Here is a 19,230-nt window from a genome sequence, read left to right as displayed (position 1 = left end):
CATTTTTACTTTTTCGCGTTTGATGATTTCCCTATCTACGAACAAAAATGACAAGTTGCATGGCTTGTCTGCGAGTAAAACTTTGAGTAAGTAAACATGAAGAAAATAACGAGGTAATTCTTTTCTTTTGTTTCATGGGAGAGCCATTTCGTAGCTGGGAATAGTATCCACTGTTAGGATGCGTTTCAAAGTGCGCCAGACCAACATCTTCTTGAATTGATTCCTTCCAGTACAATAGCGTTAGAGTTCCTCCAAGCCCAGAAATTAAGAAAAAAAAGTCAAGCCCCTCGTTACAGTCGTCCTTGCCTGCACATCACCTGAAATCTTGCCTATAGCTATCCTGAAAACGAAAACGCAACTTTAAGCCTCATAGCTCAAAAAGGGGCCAATCAATCTAAAAGCAAAGTAAATACTTTCCTATACAATATTGTTCCATATCGTTAATTCAAATAACGTCGGATGTTCAGCCCCGCAACGCAATATTTTGTCATTTCCGTTGGTTATAATCGAGGATAATCTGTGGTTGGCGAGGAGTCAGTCGACAGTTCCGCTGAGCCTGCTAAAAATTATTACCAGACGGTAACAAGTACTGTTAACGTACGCGGCAGAGAGAGGCAATGTGCAGACCAAATACATGTGCACGTCGATGCACTCTTGCCCACCTGTCTTTCTATCTCTCTAGCCTCTTTTCCCTTTGTCGCTGTCTCCTTGAGTGGGATTTTGTATGATTAAAGACGACGCAATCAAACTGAGGAAGGCGCAGTAGCTGCTTTGTAAATCCCCTTACGTTAAAATTTCTACGCGGAATCAGGGCTGTTGCGATTATCACTATTTCGGTAAGATACACGTGTATTCTGTCGGAAATTTGCAGTGCTACAGGGTTCGAATCCCGTAAAGCTATGTTGTACGCGTTGTGAGATTAAATTATTTCCCACCCCGCAGCCAACCGCGCTCAGCAAGCATTCTGTGCGAGCGCTGTCCGCGACGGGCTTGTTCTTCACGTAAACAGACAAAAGAGGAAGGGAGAAAAGGGCTAAACATTGCGGACATAATTTATTGCAGACGGCAAACATTATACTGCATACAGACTATATCGCACGCAAAAACAATATCATTGGAGTGAGGCATTAAACAACATTCTAGAGCTCAATCTGGTTCGACTTACCGATGGAGTAGCGAAGTAGCAATGCGCCACCACCTGCGGCAGTTATTGCGGCTCCGAGGCCTCGGAACTGACAGGCGCTGGAGGAAGCGTCTGTTCACCACGTGTCCCCCAAGTCAAGAGGCCGTCCTCACTCCGCAAACTTTCTGCGAGGCTTGACGCTGTGGTTGCAGTGCGGAAACCGGTGATCGGGCGAGGCCAAGAGTAAAATCGGCAAAGCCACCACCCTCGTGGAAGACAGACAACTCGATGGGTGCCGACGATCTTTTCCTCACGCGTGCCCCAGGAGTGTTGCGAAACGGCTCGATGGAAAGCTGGCGAAAAGGGGTTCACGTGAATGTCGTGATCGATGCAGCGTTTACAGTTATTTGTGGAATGGGAGTCGCAAAAAACTACTCGAGCTCAAAATTCCGATCATGCCTTCTAAAAGCCATTGTCAGAACGAGGCTTTGCACCCTAAAAACGCGCTCGTAATGAACAAAGAAATTCAGTATGAGGCAGGTACGGAAAAGCGTTTCACACCGTTGACTGAGCATTCGATTCCCCGCAGGAAAGGGACCAACATTTCCTCAGCGCAGCGAAGTGACAAGCAAGAAGATGATTTACTAGGAGAAAGCCAAGACATTTACGCCTGGAGTCAGCGTGAGTATTGCTCGTTTCCGCACAAGAAGAGCTGGGTCACCGGTGTAACGATATAAACACATTACACCGAAATCATGATAATAAGAACGTTGAAAAAAACGGTAAGCGCGCATTCTTACAGTTTTTAGTTTTCTTACAGTCTCACGCCAAAGTAAACTGACACCATTAGCGTCCCTGTTAAGATTTGGAGGCGCTTTGATTGAAGCTGGTACTACCAGCCTAAATCCAATTTTTCAAAAGCTGGCAGTTACTACAAACGTAACAATGTGTACCCTGATATATTCCTTGCTCACACATATTCCCGTGAGCTTATCACTGAGAACGTAATAACAGCCATGCACTTTCCTGCACTATTTAAACACTTGAACCAGGGTACCCTAAACAAAATCCGTAGAACGTATAGTTACAGGTCACTTATTGACTCTATAGTGTCCACACAAATCTACTGAATATTTGTCTTCATTTTTATTGAGGATAAACATGCATGGCCTCAATTAGCTTAAAATATAAAATCACTGAAAACTGAAGTCTTGGCAAATAAATGTAGAGACGAATATAAATTAGAGGTAATACTTCGATGTATTTAAAGAAAGAGTGTGTTCCTACGAGTTTGCTCAAGGGGTCTGTAGCAATATTATGTAGAGCTTCTATTGAACCTTCGTTAATTCCCCTTCACAGGTCATTAATTTATCTAGTTTCAAATAACGTGTGCCAATATTGTATGAAAGCAAGAATATGTTCCTGAACTTTCCGAGCCCAAGTGCGTTTTTGTGTGTGTGGCATTCCCCTGAGTTAAAATCAGCTTTAAAGAAGCGACGTCACAAACTCCACAAAACTTCCACAGATAAAAAGACGCCCAATAATAGCTACAAAAATTGAGCCAGAGTTCAGCCGAATGCGTTTCCCATGCTGAATGTCTGCTGTTTAGTTGTCACCTAACTATTAGAACACGGCGATAGCGCCTTTTTGCTCTCAATCCGAAAAACGCACTCTTCTTTGCATGCATTTTGTTCTTTTAATTTTATTTTTCCGCTCACGATGTACCACATCCATCCCACCATGAACGGGACTAAACTTATATAGCATATTTAAAAAATAGCTGGAGATGATTCATGGCATGTGGCGCTTGTTTGCCGCGCACTAAAATTTGCGACTGAAAAACTTTTTGACTGCCATGTCTCATATATCAATGGTGGTTAAGGCTTAAGAAGGCGCAACCTTCGGCGCTTGAAGTTGACCCAAACGACGGAGTTTTGCCTGACTCTGCCACTGTTCTTCACTCCCTTCCTCAAATTTTCTCTCTCTTCAGCTACCTTGACAAACGTCACTTGCAGCAAAGGTAAGCGGACCATTGTGATTTTTGTCGTTGCCGAAGCTCCGGCTGTTACGTTCTTTTTTGTTAAGACATACGCGCAGAAGCTGCAACTTCTGCGGCAGGTCTCACGTTTCGTTTGTGCGAACTCCCGGAAAAGCAGCATGCGTCCGGAAAGGACAGTGACAGATTGCGGTGCATATTCCGCCTCAGTGGAAAAAAAAAAGAAATGAGTGGCGAAAAATGCGTTCACTTCGAAAGTGACTCTGCAAAACAGGGTGCACAGACACATTTTTGTTCATTCGAACCGCCCAAGATGTTCAGGGTGCGAACATTTTCATTCAAAATTACCTTGCTCCAGGCCTTTTGTGGTTGTGTGGATGTATGTCCACTTTTTCGTGTACGCGAATGCATGCACGAGGATTTGAATACCAGCTCCACTAACAGCTTTATATGGTTCATCATGTGTTTAATGCAACTATTCTCTCAGGCAAAAGTTCACTCCCTCCAAGAACAGTTCGTACAAGTAAAATTTCGACGGCACGTCGTGTGTGTGGTTGTGAATATAGTTGGCGCATGTTCGCAGACCCATCGTCTATGCCTTACCTGGCGCAAATACTGACGGAGCCCTCGGTGCGCCTCCAACCCGCGTTTCGGCCTCAGCGCACCGAGTACTTCGCCAACGTATCGTACGACCTGGTTCTTCTCAAGGTCTGGGGGCTGGCTCAACACTGCGGAAGCCAGGTGCGCGTCGACGACAAGTACGGCCCTGCCAGGTGCGCTGCTCTTGTCTTGTATCCCCCCTTACGCCTGCGACCAAGCTTAGCCTTTGTGGCGGTACTCTGCGTACGTACGAAACCTTCGCCACTACCTACCGAAGATATAAACAAGAAAACTTAGCACCAGTTTATGCGTTGGGCGAACTTAAACATAAAACGGCCGTTGTCAGTATTAATACTGGCCGAAATTCAAATGCAGCGAAACTGACTTTGTTATGTGCAATAATCTTTCAAATCATTTGCTAACCATGCAGTCGAAAGGGCACCATAAAAACTCTCAATAAAGCGAAATTTATAACAAAAGCAATTTCGTTATAACGGGAGTTTTAGTGTATTGCGGACCGTGTTAAAGCCTGCATACAGTGTACTCGAATGCACCCAATCTAACGCGTGTACTAGGATGCACAGTCAAACTGTAACGCCTTGAGATTGTTCTGCTGGGGGTTCAAGAAGTGACGGACGATATATGCGAAGACGCACGCTGATGGCCGCAGCCTGTCGCTACAGTGCGCGTTCACTTAGTGTGCCGTACGTCGTCTTAGGCCTGCCAACTACACGCTGGGCGTGGGCGAGAACAAGGTGGTGCTGTACGTGATGGACGGCGGCCAGCCGGACCCCTGGGTGGTCAACGCGTACACGCTGCTCATTCGTCGGATGCCCCTGGCGGACGACGGCCTCCGCTTCAGCCCGGCCGCCCAGCACCAAGTGTGCAGTCTCAAGCAGGTACTGTTCTGTATACGCGCGATGAGATTCCGACCACAGGCTGCTTTAAGCGGCAGACACGTGTGCGTTTGTGCGATATGGGGTTTCCTACGTTGCGCGGAAAAATCTCGCAGGTTGGGTGAGCAGAGAGCGCCCGATCCTGGCACATCGGTTTTCGGAGGTGGAGACGCGTGCGTAGACGAGTCCTTTCCGCTGGTGTGGCTCACCCTTTATTATTCACACTAGTGATCGGAACGAAGCAAGCCCACACTTTTCTCAGGTCTTGTTAATATCAGTTTGCGCGTTAGGGTGGCAGATAAAACTTGGAACTAAAAATGAGCTGTGAGCGCGAAGTGAATTGACGGTCATAATGACGTCACAGGTCACGTGGCTCGTTTTTGGTTGACACTGAAATGCGCCGACTAAGTTTCTAAAAACTGGTGCTCTAAAGTATGCTTTGTCGCAATGTGAGGTTTTGGAAGGTAGCGCACGCCTTGCAACAAACGCTCGAAAGATTTTTTCAGATGAGCCGATTTGGAGTGCCGCTATAAGAGTTGACATACACTTAAATAGGCACGCTGAGTAACGTTTTGGTATTGCTCTTCGTTAATGTTTAAGGCTTCAGTTGACTGGTTACTAAATTTTTATCAGTTAGAAACAAATAACAATGCATGCGAAATAGTTCTAAGTACATTTAGGCTGAATGTGGTGGCACTACAAAAACCATAATTATCTACCAAGAAATTTTTTGACACAGCTAGCCCTAGGAATTTTAAAAATTAAGTAAAAAGATGACCAAAATTTTCACTCAATTCAGTAATGTCGGCTTTAGCTCACTTAAATTTACAGCCTGCCGCTTTTCCTGGAGTGCATGTCCTCCAGATCATATGAAATCCAGCGTTTTATATAGAGGGGTAACCACAAGCGATTATTAAATTAATTGCCGCAAATAATTTTAGTATGACACTCCACTTTCTGGAACCTGCAAGGTGGCGCCATGTAGTATCTAAATGTGACACTACCGCTGGTATGAAAACAACTCCATCCCGGTTTCAATGCGCGCATAAAAAACCACATAACAGAACAGGAGAGACTGCCGTTCATAATTATTTTAGGTTGGGTAATGCTTCTAAATACCTCGGTTCCTCTCGCGTACAGTTTCCACGCGGCGCACTGCCATGGCGTTCAGCATTCGTTTTGACAGCATACTTAAGGCTCGTAGGGGTACAAATTTCAATTTCAAACGTCCTAGGGTCCTATTAGGAAAACCGTTTCCGATCAAGGTGTTTTAAGTGACGTCCTTTCATTTTGATCGATAGAATATACCCCACAAAAATCGGTTGGCTACATTTAATTTTAAGCTTGGACACATTAACAGTTTTGTCAAAGCTGTGTTAACATGCGTTGGAAAAAAAGGCATATTGTTGTACTCCTTCATGATATGTGCGTGTATTGTCTTATGTAAAACCGTTCCTTTTTTTGCGGTTTTCAAGTAACCGTGTTGGCACAATGGAAGGCCAGTTTCACGCGTGTGCCACGTGTCCAGAGATCTTATCACAGCATATCGGTTGACCAGCCGGTCTATGCGGAAATGCATTATATTTTTGACCGAACGCCATCCGTGCCACTAATAAAGGCTTTAAAAATTGGCACAGCTTGCACTAGGGGCGCAAGGCTGGAGAAGCAGCAAAGTTGGCGGCCGCTCTCCCTTCGTCGGTGACTCGGCTGTCGCACCACACATGGATTTCCGAACCTGCCACTGAAGGTTCTCCATGACTAGCAGGCCCGGATCGTTCTGTCCGCAGGCTCTAACATCTCTCCCTAAGTGAACTGCGTAAGCACGAGCTGGAACCCACGGCAACCGGCTTTGCAAACTCGGCGTCTGTAGCGCGAACTCGGCGTCTGTGCTCCTCCTTTCAGGCGCGAACAGCGAGGAGAATAGCACGCCAGAGATCACACCATGAACGCTGGGCCGAGTTTTCTGGAAGGTCGGGTGATTCCGGCGTGCGCGATGACGTCATAGCTAGGCGAGGCTTAGCTCCACCTAAGTGGCTGGGTGATGGTAGGAGCGGGCGGCGCTCGCCGGATGTGTTTTTTTGTATTGTCTGTGAATGCCAACCGACCAAGCTCATGCTTAGACCGCTTACCTGTAAAAACACAAACGAATGTGTTCTCCCATGTATAAACTTAAGACATGTTGCTCTTAAAACAAATCCAATATTGTCACATGATTAAGCTCCATAGGAACACCGGATCACGGGTCGAAGCACTGGGAGTGGCTACACCTACCTCTACTGCTCATATTTCCGAAACTACATCTACTAGTCAAAGCTCCGCCATTGCCTAATTAGTGCTTCCGTGGTACACCGCGCCAATCTAAGTTGAGAACAACAACGTAATGTGAGGGCTTGCGAAATTTCAGTGAGCGGAGTTCCACTTACTGGGTGATATGCGCTGCTGCTTCTGCCATCTTTGTTCCATATGGGACCTACCTCCTTGCAGGAGTGCGATATGCAGGTTTCCCCGGGAGATCCGTGCGGCCTCTACAGCGAGGTCACCACGGATTGGCCCACCCACCTGGAGAAGACCGCAGCACTACCCGTGTGCAAGGACGGTAGCTCGCCAGGTAATTGCCAAGTACACGAACGTTTTTACGGGAGGTTCAGGTGCATGAACTTGCTTCCAGACAGTGTTTAATGCAGCATTTAGAAACCGTATTGTGAATGCGTCAATATTCAATCTCATTCGCTGCCACAAGTTGGCTGCGTCATAAGCAAGCACCAATTGCCTGAAAAGCCAGCCGCACCTCTACAACTTCGGAAACACGCCAAACGTTCCTGGCAGCCCTCTAGCTAAGCGGATGAAAGCTTATTTATGCACGTCATCCCCCAGCAATGCATTTAAGCAACAGACCTGACCTTAAAGACATTCTGCGCACCACGCTGCTGCAGGCCGTTGGATGGTGCCGTGCGAGAAGTGCGAGAGCAAGGAGTCCTGCTTCTGGAAGGAGGCTCGCTGGCAGCCCTACCACTGCCGCTATGTGCAGCTGCCCCAGCGGACGCTGGCACGCTGCATGGCCGGCAAGAAGGTAGGCCTCAAAACCACCGGTCTCTTAAGGATGCGGGGAACAAACAACTTCCGTAATTATACAGTCCTCATCCTATGCCATAATTGGTAATTTGTTTTGCGAAGGATTAAGTTCCTTAGTTTTTCATCTTCTCGTTCTAATGCCTGCAGCTGCTGTTCATCGGCGACTCGACGAACCGGGGAATGATGCACTATGTGATGGAGCGGCTGAACGGCTCGCTGCAGCATTGGGACAAGACGCACGATCTGCGACTGTACGCCAACCTGAACCGCGGAGAGACCTCGGTGGCGTTCGCCTACTACCCCCAGTTCTGGCTTCCCACCAGCCAGCGGCCCGTCTTCGACAAGGCTCTCTACCAGCTCATTGAGAGGTGAGCTCTGTCGGAATTGCGCTATTTTATAGGCGTACTTTGTTTAGAACAGAACAAACTTAAGTGGCTCAAAACTCCTGGCAAGTGAGGGGATGTGTATTGCAGTAGACTAAACAAAATGATGTTTACGATGGTGGTGGTGATGGTGATAATCATGGTTATGGTGGGTGGAGCAGTCTTGCTATAAGTTACCACTAACGAAGTCCCCTAACGGGCGTTGTTTAGAACGGAAGAAAATTACGTGGCTCAAAACTTTTGGCAAGTGAGGTGATTTGTCTTGCAGTAGACTAAGCAAAATGATGTTTATAATGGAGGTGGTGATGATAATATTGATAATTATGATGGGCGGAGCAGTCTTGTTATAAGTTACCACTAACCAAATCGCCTAAAGCCGTCTTCCTAAAGTTGCTGTTACTTTCCCTCTGACTCGCCGGCTACACCATTCCCCGATGGCAGTTTCTCAAAATGGCGAGGGGTCGAGTTGGTAGCTCGGAGACTTGAAAGTGTTAATTATTTATAAAGAGCAAGTGTGCCTGCCAAATTTATTCAGAAAGGAATGGACACCGGGTCAGCTTGGCCTGGCACGGTGTTCACGAAGCTCATTGCTTGGCTGACCCAAGCAATGCGCTCAAGAACCACATCCGCCGCATTAGGACGAGTTTCCGTAATCACCCAAGAATCGCCCCTCAACAAAGAACTCTTGGCCGGCATGAAAATGTATCCATCGAAGAAAGCAGGCCCCGCTTCACACTAAATGTTGTATTGTGGTGACGTCAATACCACCGCTTCAATTTATTTTCCACATGCCGCCAGCGCAGTTCCACTTTTTCTTCTACACCAGCTTCCAACAACTCCTCAAAGTTATAGAGCAACCGTGGTAGAATTTTGTGTTCGTATTTCGCTTCCCTTTCTAGGTCGCGGCCACTTCAGAACAACTCGAATACAGTCTTGGTCGTCGGCGGTGTTCACTGGCTTGCCACACAGCACCTTTACATGCTGGTCAAGGCACTGCGGGGGTAAGCCATGGCACGCAATGCACAGACGATTCTCTCTTGGTTCTGTTAATGTTGGATGATAGCGCCATCTTTTAACAACAGCGCGCTTGTTGCAGAGCGCCCTGCTGTGAATCCGCATGCTTAACCTCCCGGTATACACCCACTGCTGTGCTCGCCTTGATGGCATCTGCTAAGAGTCATCTGTGATTATGTTGTTACAGGGACCACCTTCAGGGAATCAAGCTCATAATAAAAACTCTCGGAGCGGGATTTCATCAGCCTGTTGAAGGAATCCACTGCCTTAGTATGGTGAGAACCTCTCTGTTATCTTTTAGCACATCATTTCAAGGACTCAAAGCTTGCAGTTTTTGTGGTCATACCTATATTCTGCACTATGAGAGGGCTAGAAATCCGGTATAGAAAATTGTAGCCAAAATAGTGTGTCGCACACTATGCTGAAGTTAAGAAATTGTTGACTTAAAAGCAGAAGTCGCTGAGGGTTTAAAAACACGATGCTCATACAACTAAGTATAGTCTTGCTTTGTAAAAGCGAGGCATAATGTGACACATTATAATGAACTTCGCCTAGTGGCAATGGCCACAATTTCGGTACGCAAATTTTAGTGAACATGAAAGTCTGAATGGGGTGAGCATTCAGACGTCGGGGCACGTTAAGAAGTCACCTGGAGGAGCGGTAATTTGCCTCACGAATCCTTCAAAAATTACGTATTTATTCAGGCGTGTAGGTCCCGCATAACGAGAATGTGACTTCGGCAGGTGACCCTCTTATATGGTCAGCATTGTAAACATTGTGGGTAATTATTAGACATTAGCTTGTTTTGTCCTCGAAAACGCGGTGCTCGGTTCTAATGGTGCAAACGACTAAAAGATTGTGTTTTTGTTGCCGCAATCAACTGTACAATGAATTTCTTTTTCATTCTCTTACAGAAGGAACAAAAGAAGCTGATGATGCAGAACCTGTGGCTGGCTGAATTCGCAAGGCACTACAACATTGACGTCATCGATACCTTCAATATTACCGTAGCGCGCTACAAAGACTTTTTGCAGGGCAAGTGCGCCTGCCATTTCCACAAGGTACGACCGCTCACACCGTGCAGGCTACGAACTTAGTGCTAGTGAGTGAGTGAGTGAGTGAGTGAGTGAGTGAGTGAGTGAGTGAGTGAGTGAGTGAGTGAGTGAGTGAGTGAGTGAGTGAGTGAGTGAGTGAGTGAGTGAGTGAGTGAGTGAGTGAGTGAGTGAGTGAGTGAGTGAGTGAGTGAGTGAGTGAGTGAGTGAGTGAGTGAGTGAGTGAGTGAGTGAGTGAGTGAGTGAGTGAGTGAGTGAGTGAGTGAGTGAGTGAGTGAGTGAGTGAGTGAGTGAGTGAGTGAGTGAGTGAGTGAGTGAGTGAGTGAGTGAGTGAGTGAGTGAGTGAGTGAGTGAGTGAGTGAGTGAGTGAGTGAGTGAGTGAGTGAGTGAGTGAGTGAGTGAGTGAGTGAGTGAGTGAGTGAGTGAGTGAGTGAGTGAGTGAGTGAGTGAGTGAGTGAGTGAGTGAGTGAGTGAGTGAGTGAGTGAGTGAGTGAGTGAGTGAGTGAGTGAGTGAGTGAGTGAGTGAGTGAGTGAGTGAGTGAGTGAGTGAGTGAGTGAGTGAGTGAGTGAGTGAGTGAGTGAGTGAGTGAGTGAGTGAGTGAGTGAGTGAGTGAGTGAGTGAGTGAGTGAGTGAGTGAGTGAGTGAGTGAGTGAGTGAGTGAGTGAGTGAGTGAGTGAGTGAGTGAGTGAGTGAGTGAGTGAGTGAGTGAGTGAGTGAGTGAGTGAGTGAGTGAGTGAGTGAGTGAGTGAGTGAGTGAGTGAGTGAGTGAGTGAGTGAGTGAGTGAGTGAGTGAGTGAGTGAGTGAGTGAGTGAGTGAGTGAGTGAGTGAGTGAGTGAGTGAGTGAGTGAGTGAGTGAGTGAGTGAGTGAGTGAGTGAGTGAGTGAGTGAGTGAGTGAGTGAGTGAGTGAGTGAGTGAGTGAGTGAGTGAGTGAGTGAGTGAGTGAGTGAGTGAGTGAGTGAGTGAGTGAGTGAGTGAGTGAGTGAGTGAGTGAGTGAGTGAGTGAGTGAGTGAGTGAGTGAGTGAGTGAGTGAGTGAGTGAGTGAGTGAGTGAGTGAGTGAGTGAGTGAGTGAGTGAGTGAGTGAGTGAGTGAGTGAGTGAGTGAGTGAGTGAGTGAGTGAGTGAGTGAGTGAGTGAGTGAGTGAGTGAGTGAGTGAGTGAGTGAGTGAGTGAGTGAGTGAGTGAGTGAGTGAGTGAGTGAGTGAGTGAGTGAGTGAGTGAGTGAGTGAGTGAGTGAGTGAGTGAGTGAGTGAGTGAGTGAGTGAGTGAGTGAGTGAGTGAGTGAGTGAGTGAGTGAGTGAGTGAGTGAGTGAGTGAGTGAGTGAGTGAGAGTGAGCGAGCGAGCGAGCTAGAGATAAGCTGTTCGGGAATTTCTTTCTTGGCGTATATCACTTTTTAATACGCTTTTAGTGAAACATGCTTTGCTACTTTCGTAGTCAACATCCCTAAATTACTGATGTAGGCACCAAAACATGCGTCTAACACTCATTCCTAAATAGAAGGCCCCAACGCGTTTAAAATTCGCCTTCAGGCAGCTAGCGGCAACGATCGGACGTGGTGTGCGGAATGCGTGCACTACTCGCAATCCATGTGCGCCGGCTTCAAATCGCTAATCTGGATTCACGCAATAGCTGTCCTGACTATTTGCACTCTCCTCTGTGTCTGTGTGAGTGATGTAGATGTCACACTACACGGTCAATGAACTTCCAACAGAATCTCCAATCTGGAGCTGAGCATTCACGAATAGGTCTACCCATCTGCTGATAGTCTGTGAAACAATATACGTGAAGCGCTCGCCGAATAATCTTAGCAGTACAGTATTCTAAGCCTGCAGCATCTAAGACTGGTCTAAGCCATCTCCTTCATGCAGGTGGTTCCCATTCAGACGCCCAAAAGCCGGCCTCCAGGAAGACCACCACCGCAGCCTTCGTACCACGTCGAAGGCGACATCAACGCCATCTACAGCGAGATCCTGCTCAACCGCATTTGCGCCAAGCACGCTGAAGAGAGCTGATGATAGGCTATGTTCTTACTGCAAATGTGGTGCCACCGGGGGGCGCCACGTTTCGGGGGGCGCCACGTTCGGCACCGCGACCGTTGGTGCGAACCCATTGGCACCGGTTATCCCTTTATGTCCCAGTTTTCGTCTCGTCCTTTGCCAAAGTTTTTCGCGTTCGCGCCATACCACCGAAACAAAACATGGCGGAAAAAGTAGACGGATGTTGGGCCAGCCACATGAAACCTTGGTTCACCGGGGGGAGTGGATAATTTGCCCAAAGACAGGGATTCCACTGATGTCAGCTTCTGCTCTCGCGTCTTTTTCTTTTCTTTTTAAAGTTTATAGTAGCGTTTCAGTAAGGGAAAATTGCAAAACTCACGGCAAAGAGCATTTTCTTGTTGACTGCACGCCAAATAAAAAAATGTAGTTACGGTTTCTGCACCGATGCTCCACCTAGGCTATAAAGGGCGCCGCTGTAGAGGTTTCGGATGAACTCGGACCACTTAGGTAGCTCATAACCCAGAAACCGTTGAATATGTGTCCTAACAAGCAAATTCGCATCACTTTTCTGTTATTACAGTAGTAGGCGTTTGAGGATCGCGACGCTATTAAGTACATTTGGCAAGTTTTCAAGGTGGTCATTGCAGAACCCCCCCCCCTCCCCCCCACTCCTTTCATGGAAGCTCCCTAATGGAATCCTTTGGTTTGTTACGGTGGTGCGGCGCCTCTTGGGCTGTCTTTATAAAGCCCGGTCCAATACGTAAGCCAAAGTATCAGCTTTTCTAAAACCACTCGCCTTTTTTCACTCACACCACCGCTACAAGAACCAATACAAAGACAAAGTGTGCTCCCAATAACGTTTCTAGCGCTGCACGAGCCACCTGAAGACTCTTAGTGTAGAAGACAGTAGTGAGCACGCATTAGTCCGCGCACACAGTCTCGACTGAGTAAGTTCGCAACGCATAGTGTAAGGAGCTTTACGCGCTAGCTGTCGCTTTCTTAGCAATTTTCCGCTCCGAAGTGTTCAAAGAGCCGCGCAGGACTCTAGCAGTGTTTTCCCCCGCACTTGGTTCGGCAAAAAAACTATATATAGAAACTGTTTATTTGGTTCGTACGTGAATGAGTCGTTGCCCCGTTTACGCATGCGCATTGCGTCTTCTGGAGTAACACGTGCAATAGTAAGGCGTGTTGCCGGTTCGTCACCGTTGAATATATTATGCTAGGGAACACTTGACATTGGATGGTGGAACGCTTGTAGACGGTGTTATGCGGGCAAGAACTCAAGATGCCAAGAGTGCCACCATTGAGTCGCATGTTCTTACTCTGCTCTGAAGCCGTTTCAGATAATGTGTTCCCATTGAAGAAGAATAGTTTATTGTATATAACCTTTGTATGCAGTGATCAATGAGGCCAGTGAGTTGTTTATGACTGTTGAAGATGCAGTGCGATAATATGCTTGCCGGCATTAAGGACTCTGTGAACAATCTCGCAATTGATAATCACCATAAATACCTTTTCCCTACTCGTCAATATTGCTGATAATCATAAAAGAATGTGTTTTGAGTGCTTATAGTTCTAGAATCGCAATACCGGTAATGAAATGTCATTTCCCTAGAAGTATAGAGTTATACCGTACACCCGCTGAGAGCTGCATCTGCATTTTTTTTCTTCCACCCGCCCTTTTCCCTGTAATATCCCCTTGAAGTGATGACGCGTGGAGGTTTGTTCAGACATATGCCAACTTTACCCGCCCTCCCTGTGGATTTCGTTGAGTTTGTGGCGCGTTTGGCTGGTTTGTCCTGGTGTGGTCGGTTGCGGGAAAAAGCAAATAAGAATATAAGTACAAAGCGTAACACTTGGAAGATAACGGCACCTAGGGTGCCAATTTTGAATGCGTCTCTACGCCAAGGGTGCGCTTTCACGCCTCTGTTTTTTTTAGTTATTTTTTGTTTGACCTGATGAAATAGGTTACGCTTTTTGGTCACCTTGTATGCAGCAAGAAAACAGGATGACATGTACGACAGAGCGCAGTAAAATTTGCGAACTGGTGGGTTACGATATGTCATACTAGCCAGAACTCGTTACTAAACCCATAATAATTATGATTGCTGATTCAAAATTTTAGCCATTTAATTTGAGAAGACAAGCAGATAACGCTATCTTTGGAATTCATTGTGTCATCTTTCTTTGCTGGTCTTTTATAAGAAAACATTGTTTTCTTCTACCAAATTTTCAGCCAGATAATGAATAGCAAACAATAACCTAGGCAGTGATGTGAAGCTAAATTGTAACCAAACACCGTCCTTATTGCTTCACACTAGAGTGCAATACCTGCCTATAGCAAGGGGACCTTTTCGTCGACCGTTGTGCGACAAATATGTGAAAGCTTTCTTTTCTCGGGGGAAATCGTGACGGCTCGTCAACGCATTGTTCAAGTTCACATGTTGATTGAAATATACGCAGTATATACTACTAAATGGAGGATGACATGAATAATGCCGGAGCCAGAGATATGACGGAATGACGTCTATTTTTCTCTAAAGAACAAGACATTGCCGTTAATAAAGACTTTATTGAAAGGAGTAAGCGTTTTCGTTCTTTTCAACCTGCTCTTCTCTCTTGCTGTACACTGCTGCCAGGATCAGTTTGAAAATGTTTTGTTCCCCTCCATTGGGGAGCAGTGTAAAGCTGTTTACTTGTACCCATATCTTTTCTAGACCACATGTTCTGGTTTTGAATGTTTAACGAACCACTGAAGCTATTTCTATTGCCACATATCTACGACAAACATAACTAGACAGCTTGCAGTCTGTAGGGGTACGCCATCATGCCCGCATAAGAACAGTGGACATCAATCACCAGCTACAGACCTAAGAGTTCATCTCTTGCAAAATAAAATCAACCCTTTGAGACATGTGTGAAAACAAGATAAGCTCAAATTTCTTATATGGCACTATCTCTATATATCTAGCGTGCAGAAGACTCACAAATCTCGCCACAAACAAAGGCCCGGACACACTGGAGCACAGCGTTGGCATCCACATACATCCTCAAAGAAGAGTGACTTCAAAGTATTCGCCTCCTTTTAACCGCAGTTTTGTAGGTGCGGAGCACTTTCGGTGCTGGGCTTGTCGTTGTAGCTCGTCCGTGGTTACTGTGTCACGCGACGTCACGCATACAAACAAAGGCTTCGAAAACATACCCGCTTGCCCCTCGATTGAGCCTTCCGGTCGAGTATTAAGAGATACTTGAACACTAGGTTCATATAGGCAGAACCATTCGAAACTCCTGGAACCGCTTTCACTGGTCATGCATGTCGCCATTATTTAGCGCAAAGGAAACTGCAGGTACACCTGAGGCAAAGAATTAAAGCCGTTCCACTCAACGTGAAAGCTGCCGGAAGTGCAGAGCATTGATAAGCCACAATGGGCCGTGGCGTCGTTATCCGCTCACTGCTATCACACATCACGCTTTTCGCCTCCTTGCCTCACTACTCTTCTGATGAATTGAACGAAGTTTTGTCCGATGCAATTCAAATTTTCCCCCTTGCAGTGCTCGTGCGCCATTTTCTTGGAACAGCGCGAGCGGCAGTGCTGTTCTTTTTGTGCTTGCTTTGCTTTCATCTCGCACATGCCGGCGCCTTAGTGCACAGTTTGGAAAGCGTCGTTCTTGGCGGCCACTTTTTTCGCTTACTATGGTAAAAACCGACCGAACGGGCGTTCCTAAATAAATAGACGCGGGTTATGCCGGTTATATGCACATATTTTGCCTCAGATGTACCATCAGTTGGCTTTGTGCTAAACAACGGGGCGATGAATGACAAGCGCGAGCGCTTCAAGAGTTTCGAACGGTTATGACTACATAAACCGCTTTCTTTTCCAAACCTCGGTATGGGTACGTTGCGCCGTAACGTCGTAGGGCTCTACTTGGGTCCGTTATCTCGCTGCGCCACCTGATTCCGGCAGTCGATAGACATTGTGTTAGCGATCGAGCTACGACGACAAGGCGAGCCCCTAAAGCGTTCTGCACTTAATATACGCCGTTTACCGGCAGTCCCCGCGTTCATTCAGTTAGGAATGCTCGTTGAAATGGGTTTTAGGATAGTACGCGAAAACAAAGGGGCCGCGGAATAAAAAAACGACGAGTTCAAAATGTCGCAGAAAGGCTCCAGCACGTGCGATATGAAAGCAAGCACAAAACGAGCAGAACTCCCGCTTGTGCGGTTCCATACAGAAGAAGAAACAAAAGATAAAGAACAGGATGTCTGCGAGCTATAGCTTTTTGAATTTTACCTGCACATGTGCGAATAAAAAGCGGGACTGATAGTGTGGGAAAGTACTATATAACGGTCACATGGACAATTGCCACTGCACGTGACAATCACACTGAATGGAAATGCCAATCCCGGACAGTGCTCCGGTACGCGTTAGTTAACGGCGGCCAGTGTGTAGAGACGTTAGATCGCCCTCGCAAGCTTCACGCGTTCCAGTAAAGAACCTTGCGGAGAGGACTGGTGCTTGTGTTCTCCCCTAAAAAGCGCCCACGGAGTGTCCGAGCGCTGCACCGCCTATTGTAACAAAAGCGGGAGCATTGTCCGCTATATAGAGCAGGACGTCGTCAGGGTGCACAAACACACGCATACGAAAGGCACGAATACGGAATCATTCAACTTGAATACACTTTGGCAGCAAACATACGCCACTTTTATTATCCGCGTGGAAGGCATCGAAAACTTCTTTTGTGCATGAGCCCAAGCAGTGAGTGAGTCTTCAAATGACGGGGTGTTCCTTTGGACGACCACGGGCACAGTACAAGTTTAAGTGTAACTTACCACACGCGCCCTCAGCCAGTATTCTGCATCCTTTAGCAGCAGGCGTGACCTGCCGAAAAGCACGGCACAGCCCTTCGTATAGACAGAAGGTAATGATATAAAACATGCAAAACTTGGACTTCGTGTGGTTTGTTGCAGTTACTGCACGAGTGCACCCGCCTGGCTCCCTCGAAAGCAAATAAGAGCGTTGCTAGTTCCGGATCTTGAGTCTTTGTAAAAAAAGACATCATCTTGACGACGCTATAAAATGGCCGGCTAAGGCTTCCCTTCTATTTCTGTTATTTGTCTGCGCACTTCACGATGCAGCAGAGATGCCGTGCGGGTGAACGGAACCCAAGGATGGCAATGTTAGCTGTTGAAAATAAGGGCACGCACGCTGCTTTTACGCCCCACTTGACTCAAGGAGCAGCAGGGTTTTTTAGCCAGGCCCTTCGGGCCTTCTTCACTGGTGCTACGCAAACATGAGGCATTTATAAGAGTGCATCATTCGTCGTGCAGCCACGTTTTCCTTTGATGAGAGACAATGTAGCGAGAATATCAACAACCGACGTCTCTTGAAAGGTAAAATAAGGGCTGCATGCAATATCCGTTCCGTGTACTCTGTAAGACGATGTCGCCAAGTTTGTAACCGGAAATCAAGAACTTTCGTGCACGAGGAGGACGCTTTTGAGCGAGACGTTAACGATCAATGAAAGTTACTCGCATGTCATGTCCTATTATTCAGTTGATACTTCGTAAATCATCAACGAAGTTCACTAAGGCTTCCTCCGTAAAACGACCCGAGCCACTTGGACGATTGAACTTTGTGTCTCTCTTTTAAGTTTGTGGAAAACACCGTGCAAGTGCAGAATGGCTGTTTGGCCTCTTTTTGTTTCGTCGTTCTCCCAAATATTACCCTTGCGCATTTTCTTAAGAAAACCTCCTATTCGCTCCTGGTCAGCCTTTGGCAAACCAGCTGCCATGAGTGCCTTTTCTCGAAGCTGTCTCGCACGAGGCCATGGCAACTTCTCTACAGAGGGCATTGCATCCAGAGCGAATCAGTGCTTCATCTACTTGGGGTCAGGTGTCTAAAATATTTAGCAGGCTCTTCCGCAAAAGCGGCGAATATTTCCAACAAACGTGTGGGTCGTGAAAGTATAAATCCAAATGCGAAAAATGAAGTTTTGATTGGGCCGGAAATTGCCTTGTGAAAACAAGACCGCGCATATTCGGTGAAACAGGTAGTAGACCTGATCCGCAGCTTGTTTAGACGTGACAACCTTAGGCGTTTCTACGGGGCGAAATAAGAGTCGTTAACTTACGGGGAAGCATGAACCACTCATTACAGGAAATGAGAGCGCACACACTCTCGCCCAAAAATTAAGCCATCGGGCGACTGAGTATGAACTGCCGCATTCAAGGGAACGTGGGACGCTGCCAGGGATCTGCTACACACAGCTACCCAAAACAGACAGAAGCACACTGACGTGCAGGGGATCCGCTGTACTAACACCTATTGAGGCGATTGAGGCGAACACGTTACCCACTCTACACCTCCCGCACCGATTACGGCGATTAATGGAGACCTCTAAGTGTACGAAATGCGAGAACTATTCCAACTTTTATCAAACTCTCCGGGCGCGCACAAGAACCCCAACCTTCCCACCTCCCGTTTTATGGGAAAGATGGCCAGCCGACTCTAAAGCGCGAGGGCAACGAGGACTCGCTGAACGCGTAAAGATTGCCCTGTCGACTACTCTGGGAAGTCCGCACTAGTGGCTCCTTGTGGATATAAGGGTACTCTCTTCTTACTGAGTGATCCACAACTTGTCGCTGAGTATCCGGATTGTTGTAGGAAGGCAGACAGAGAAAGTCCAGGAAGGCCACAAAGTTGCAGGAGTACTTTTCTCCGCAGGCGGGAACTGCCCGAATTCTCGTGATTGAACTATTCTTATCAGCGGCGGTAAACATTTCTTTATTAGGGGCGACTATTTTTGCGCACAACACCACAGGGTATCAGAACGCGTTAAAAAACAGAGCACAGTTTAAATATCTCGTCTAATCGCATCCGCGCTATCATTTAGTTCAAATAACACATGTAAACGAAAGAAGTGAGTATGAGCGCTTGTAAGTGTGGCTGGCTTCGCGAAAAAAGAAAGTGCGCAGATAGGGTAATGATAATGGAAGGAGCAGAAACCTAAGACAAGGGAAGAGACGGGAACAGCATCCCACAGGAGAAAGTCGAACCTCTCACGAGAAACGCGTACATGGAACGAAACCGGAA

The 19,230-nt window shown here is 46.9% G+C and overlaps 1 protein-coding gene across 1 annotated transcript in view; it reads left to right on the top strand.

Annotated features, from left to right (window-relative positions):
* LOC144151637 (cadherin-like and PC-esterase domain-containing protein 1) overlaps window positions 1-14,713 on the top strand; it is a 139,675-nt gene extending 124,962 nt beyond the window's left edge. The window contains exons 15-25 of the mRNA XM_077682751.1: window positions 1,713-1,804; window positions 3,114-3,143; window positions 3,703-3,892; window positions 4,438-4,618; window positions 7,100-7,223; window positions 7,549-7,685; window positions 7,835-8,055; window positions 8,970-9,071; window positions 9,272-9,359; window positions 9,999-10,145; window positions 12,008-14,713. Coding sequence (XP_077538877.1) covers window positions 1,713-1,804; window positions 3,114-3,143; window positions 3,703-3,892; window positions 4,438-4,618; window positions 7,100-7,223; window positions 7,549-7,685; window positions 7,835-8,055; window positions 8,970-9,071; window positions 9,272-9,359; window positions 9,999-10,145; window positions 12,008-12,151 — 1,456 coding nt within the window. The 3' untranslated portion in view covers window positions 12,152-14,713. The remainder of the gene's footprint in view (window positions 1-1,712; window positions 1,805-3,113; window positions 3,144-3,702; window positions 3,893-4,437; window positions 4,619-7,099; window positions 7,224-7,548; window positions 7,686-7,834; window positions 8,056-8,969; window positions 9,072-9,271; window positions 9,360-9,998; window positions 10,146-12,007) is intronic.
* Window positions 14,714-19,230: the final 4,517 nt, after the last annotated feature.

The sequence above is a fragment of the Haemaphysalis longicornis genome, unplaced genomic scaffold, assembly GCF_048455015.1.
Source record: "Haemaphysalis longicornis isolate Haplotype H1 unplaced genomic scaffold, Haemaphysalis longicornis Haplotype H1 scaffold_9, whole genome shotgun sequence".
Lineage (NCBI taxonomy): Eukaryota > Metazoa > Arthropoda > Arachnida > Ixodida > Ixodidae > Haemaphysalis > Haemaphysalis longicornis.
Note: the sequence above shows the minus strand (reverse complement) of the source record. Positions and strands in the feature narration are given on the sequence as shown.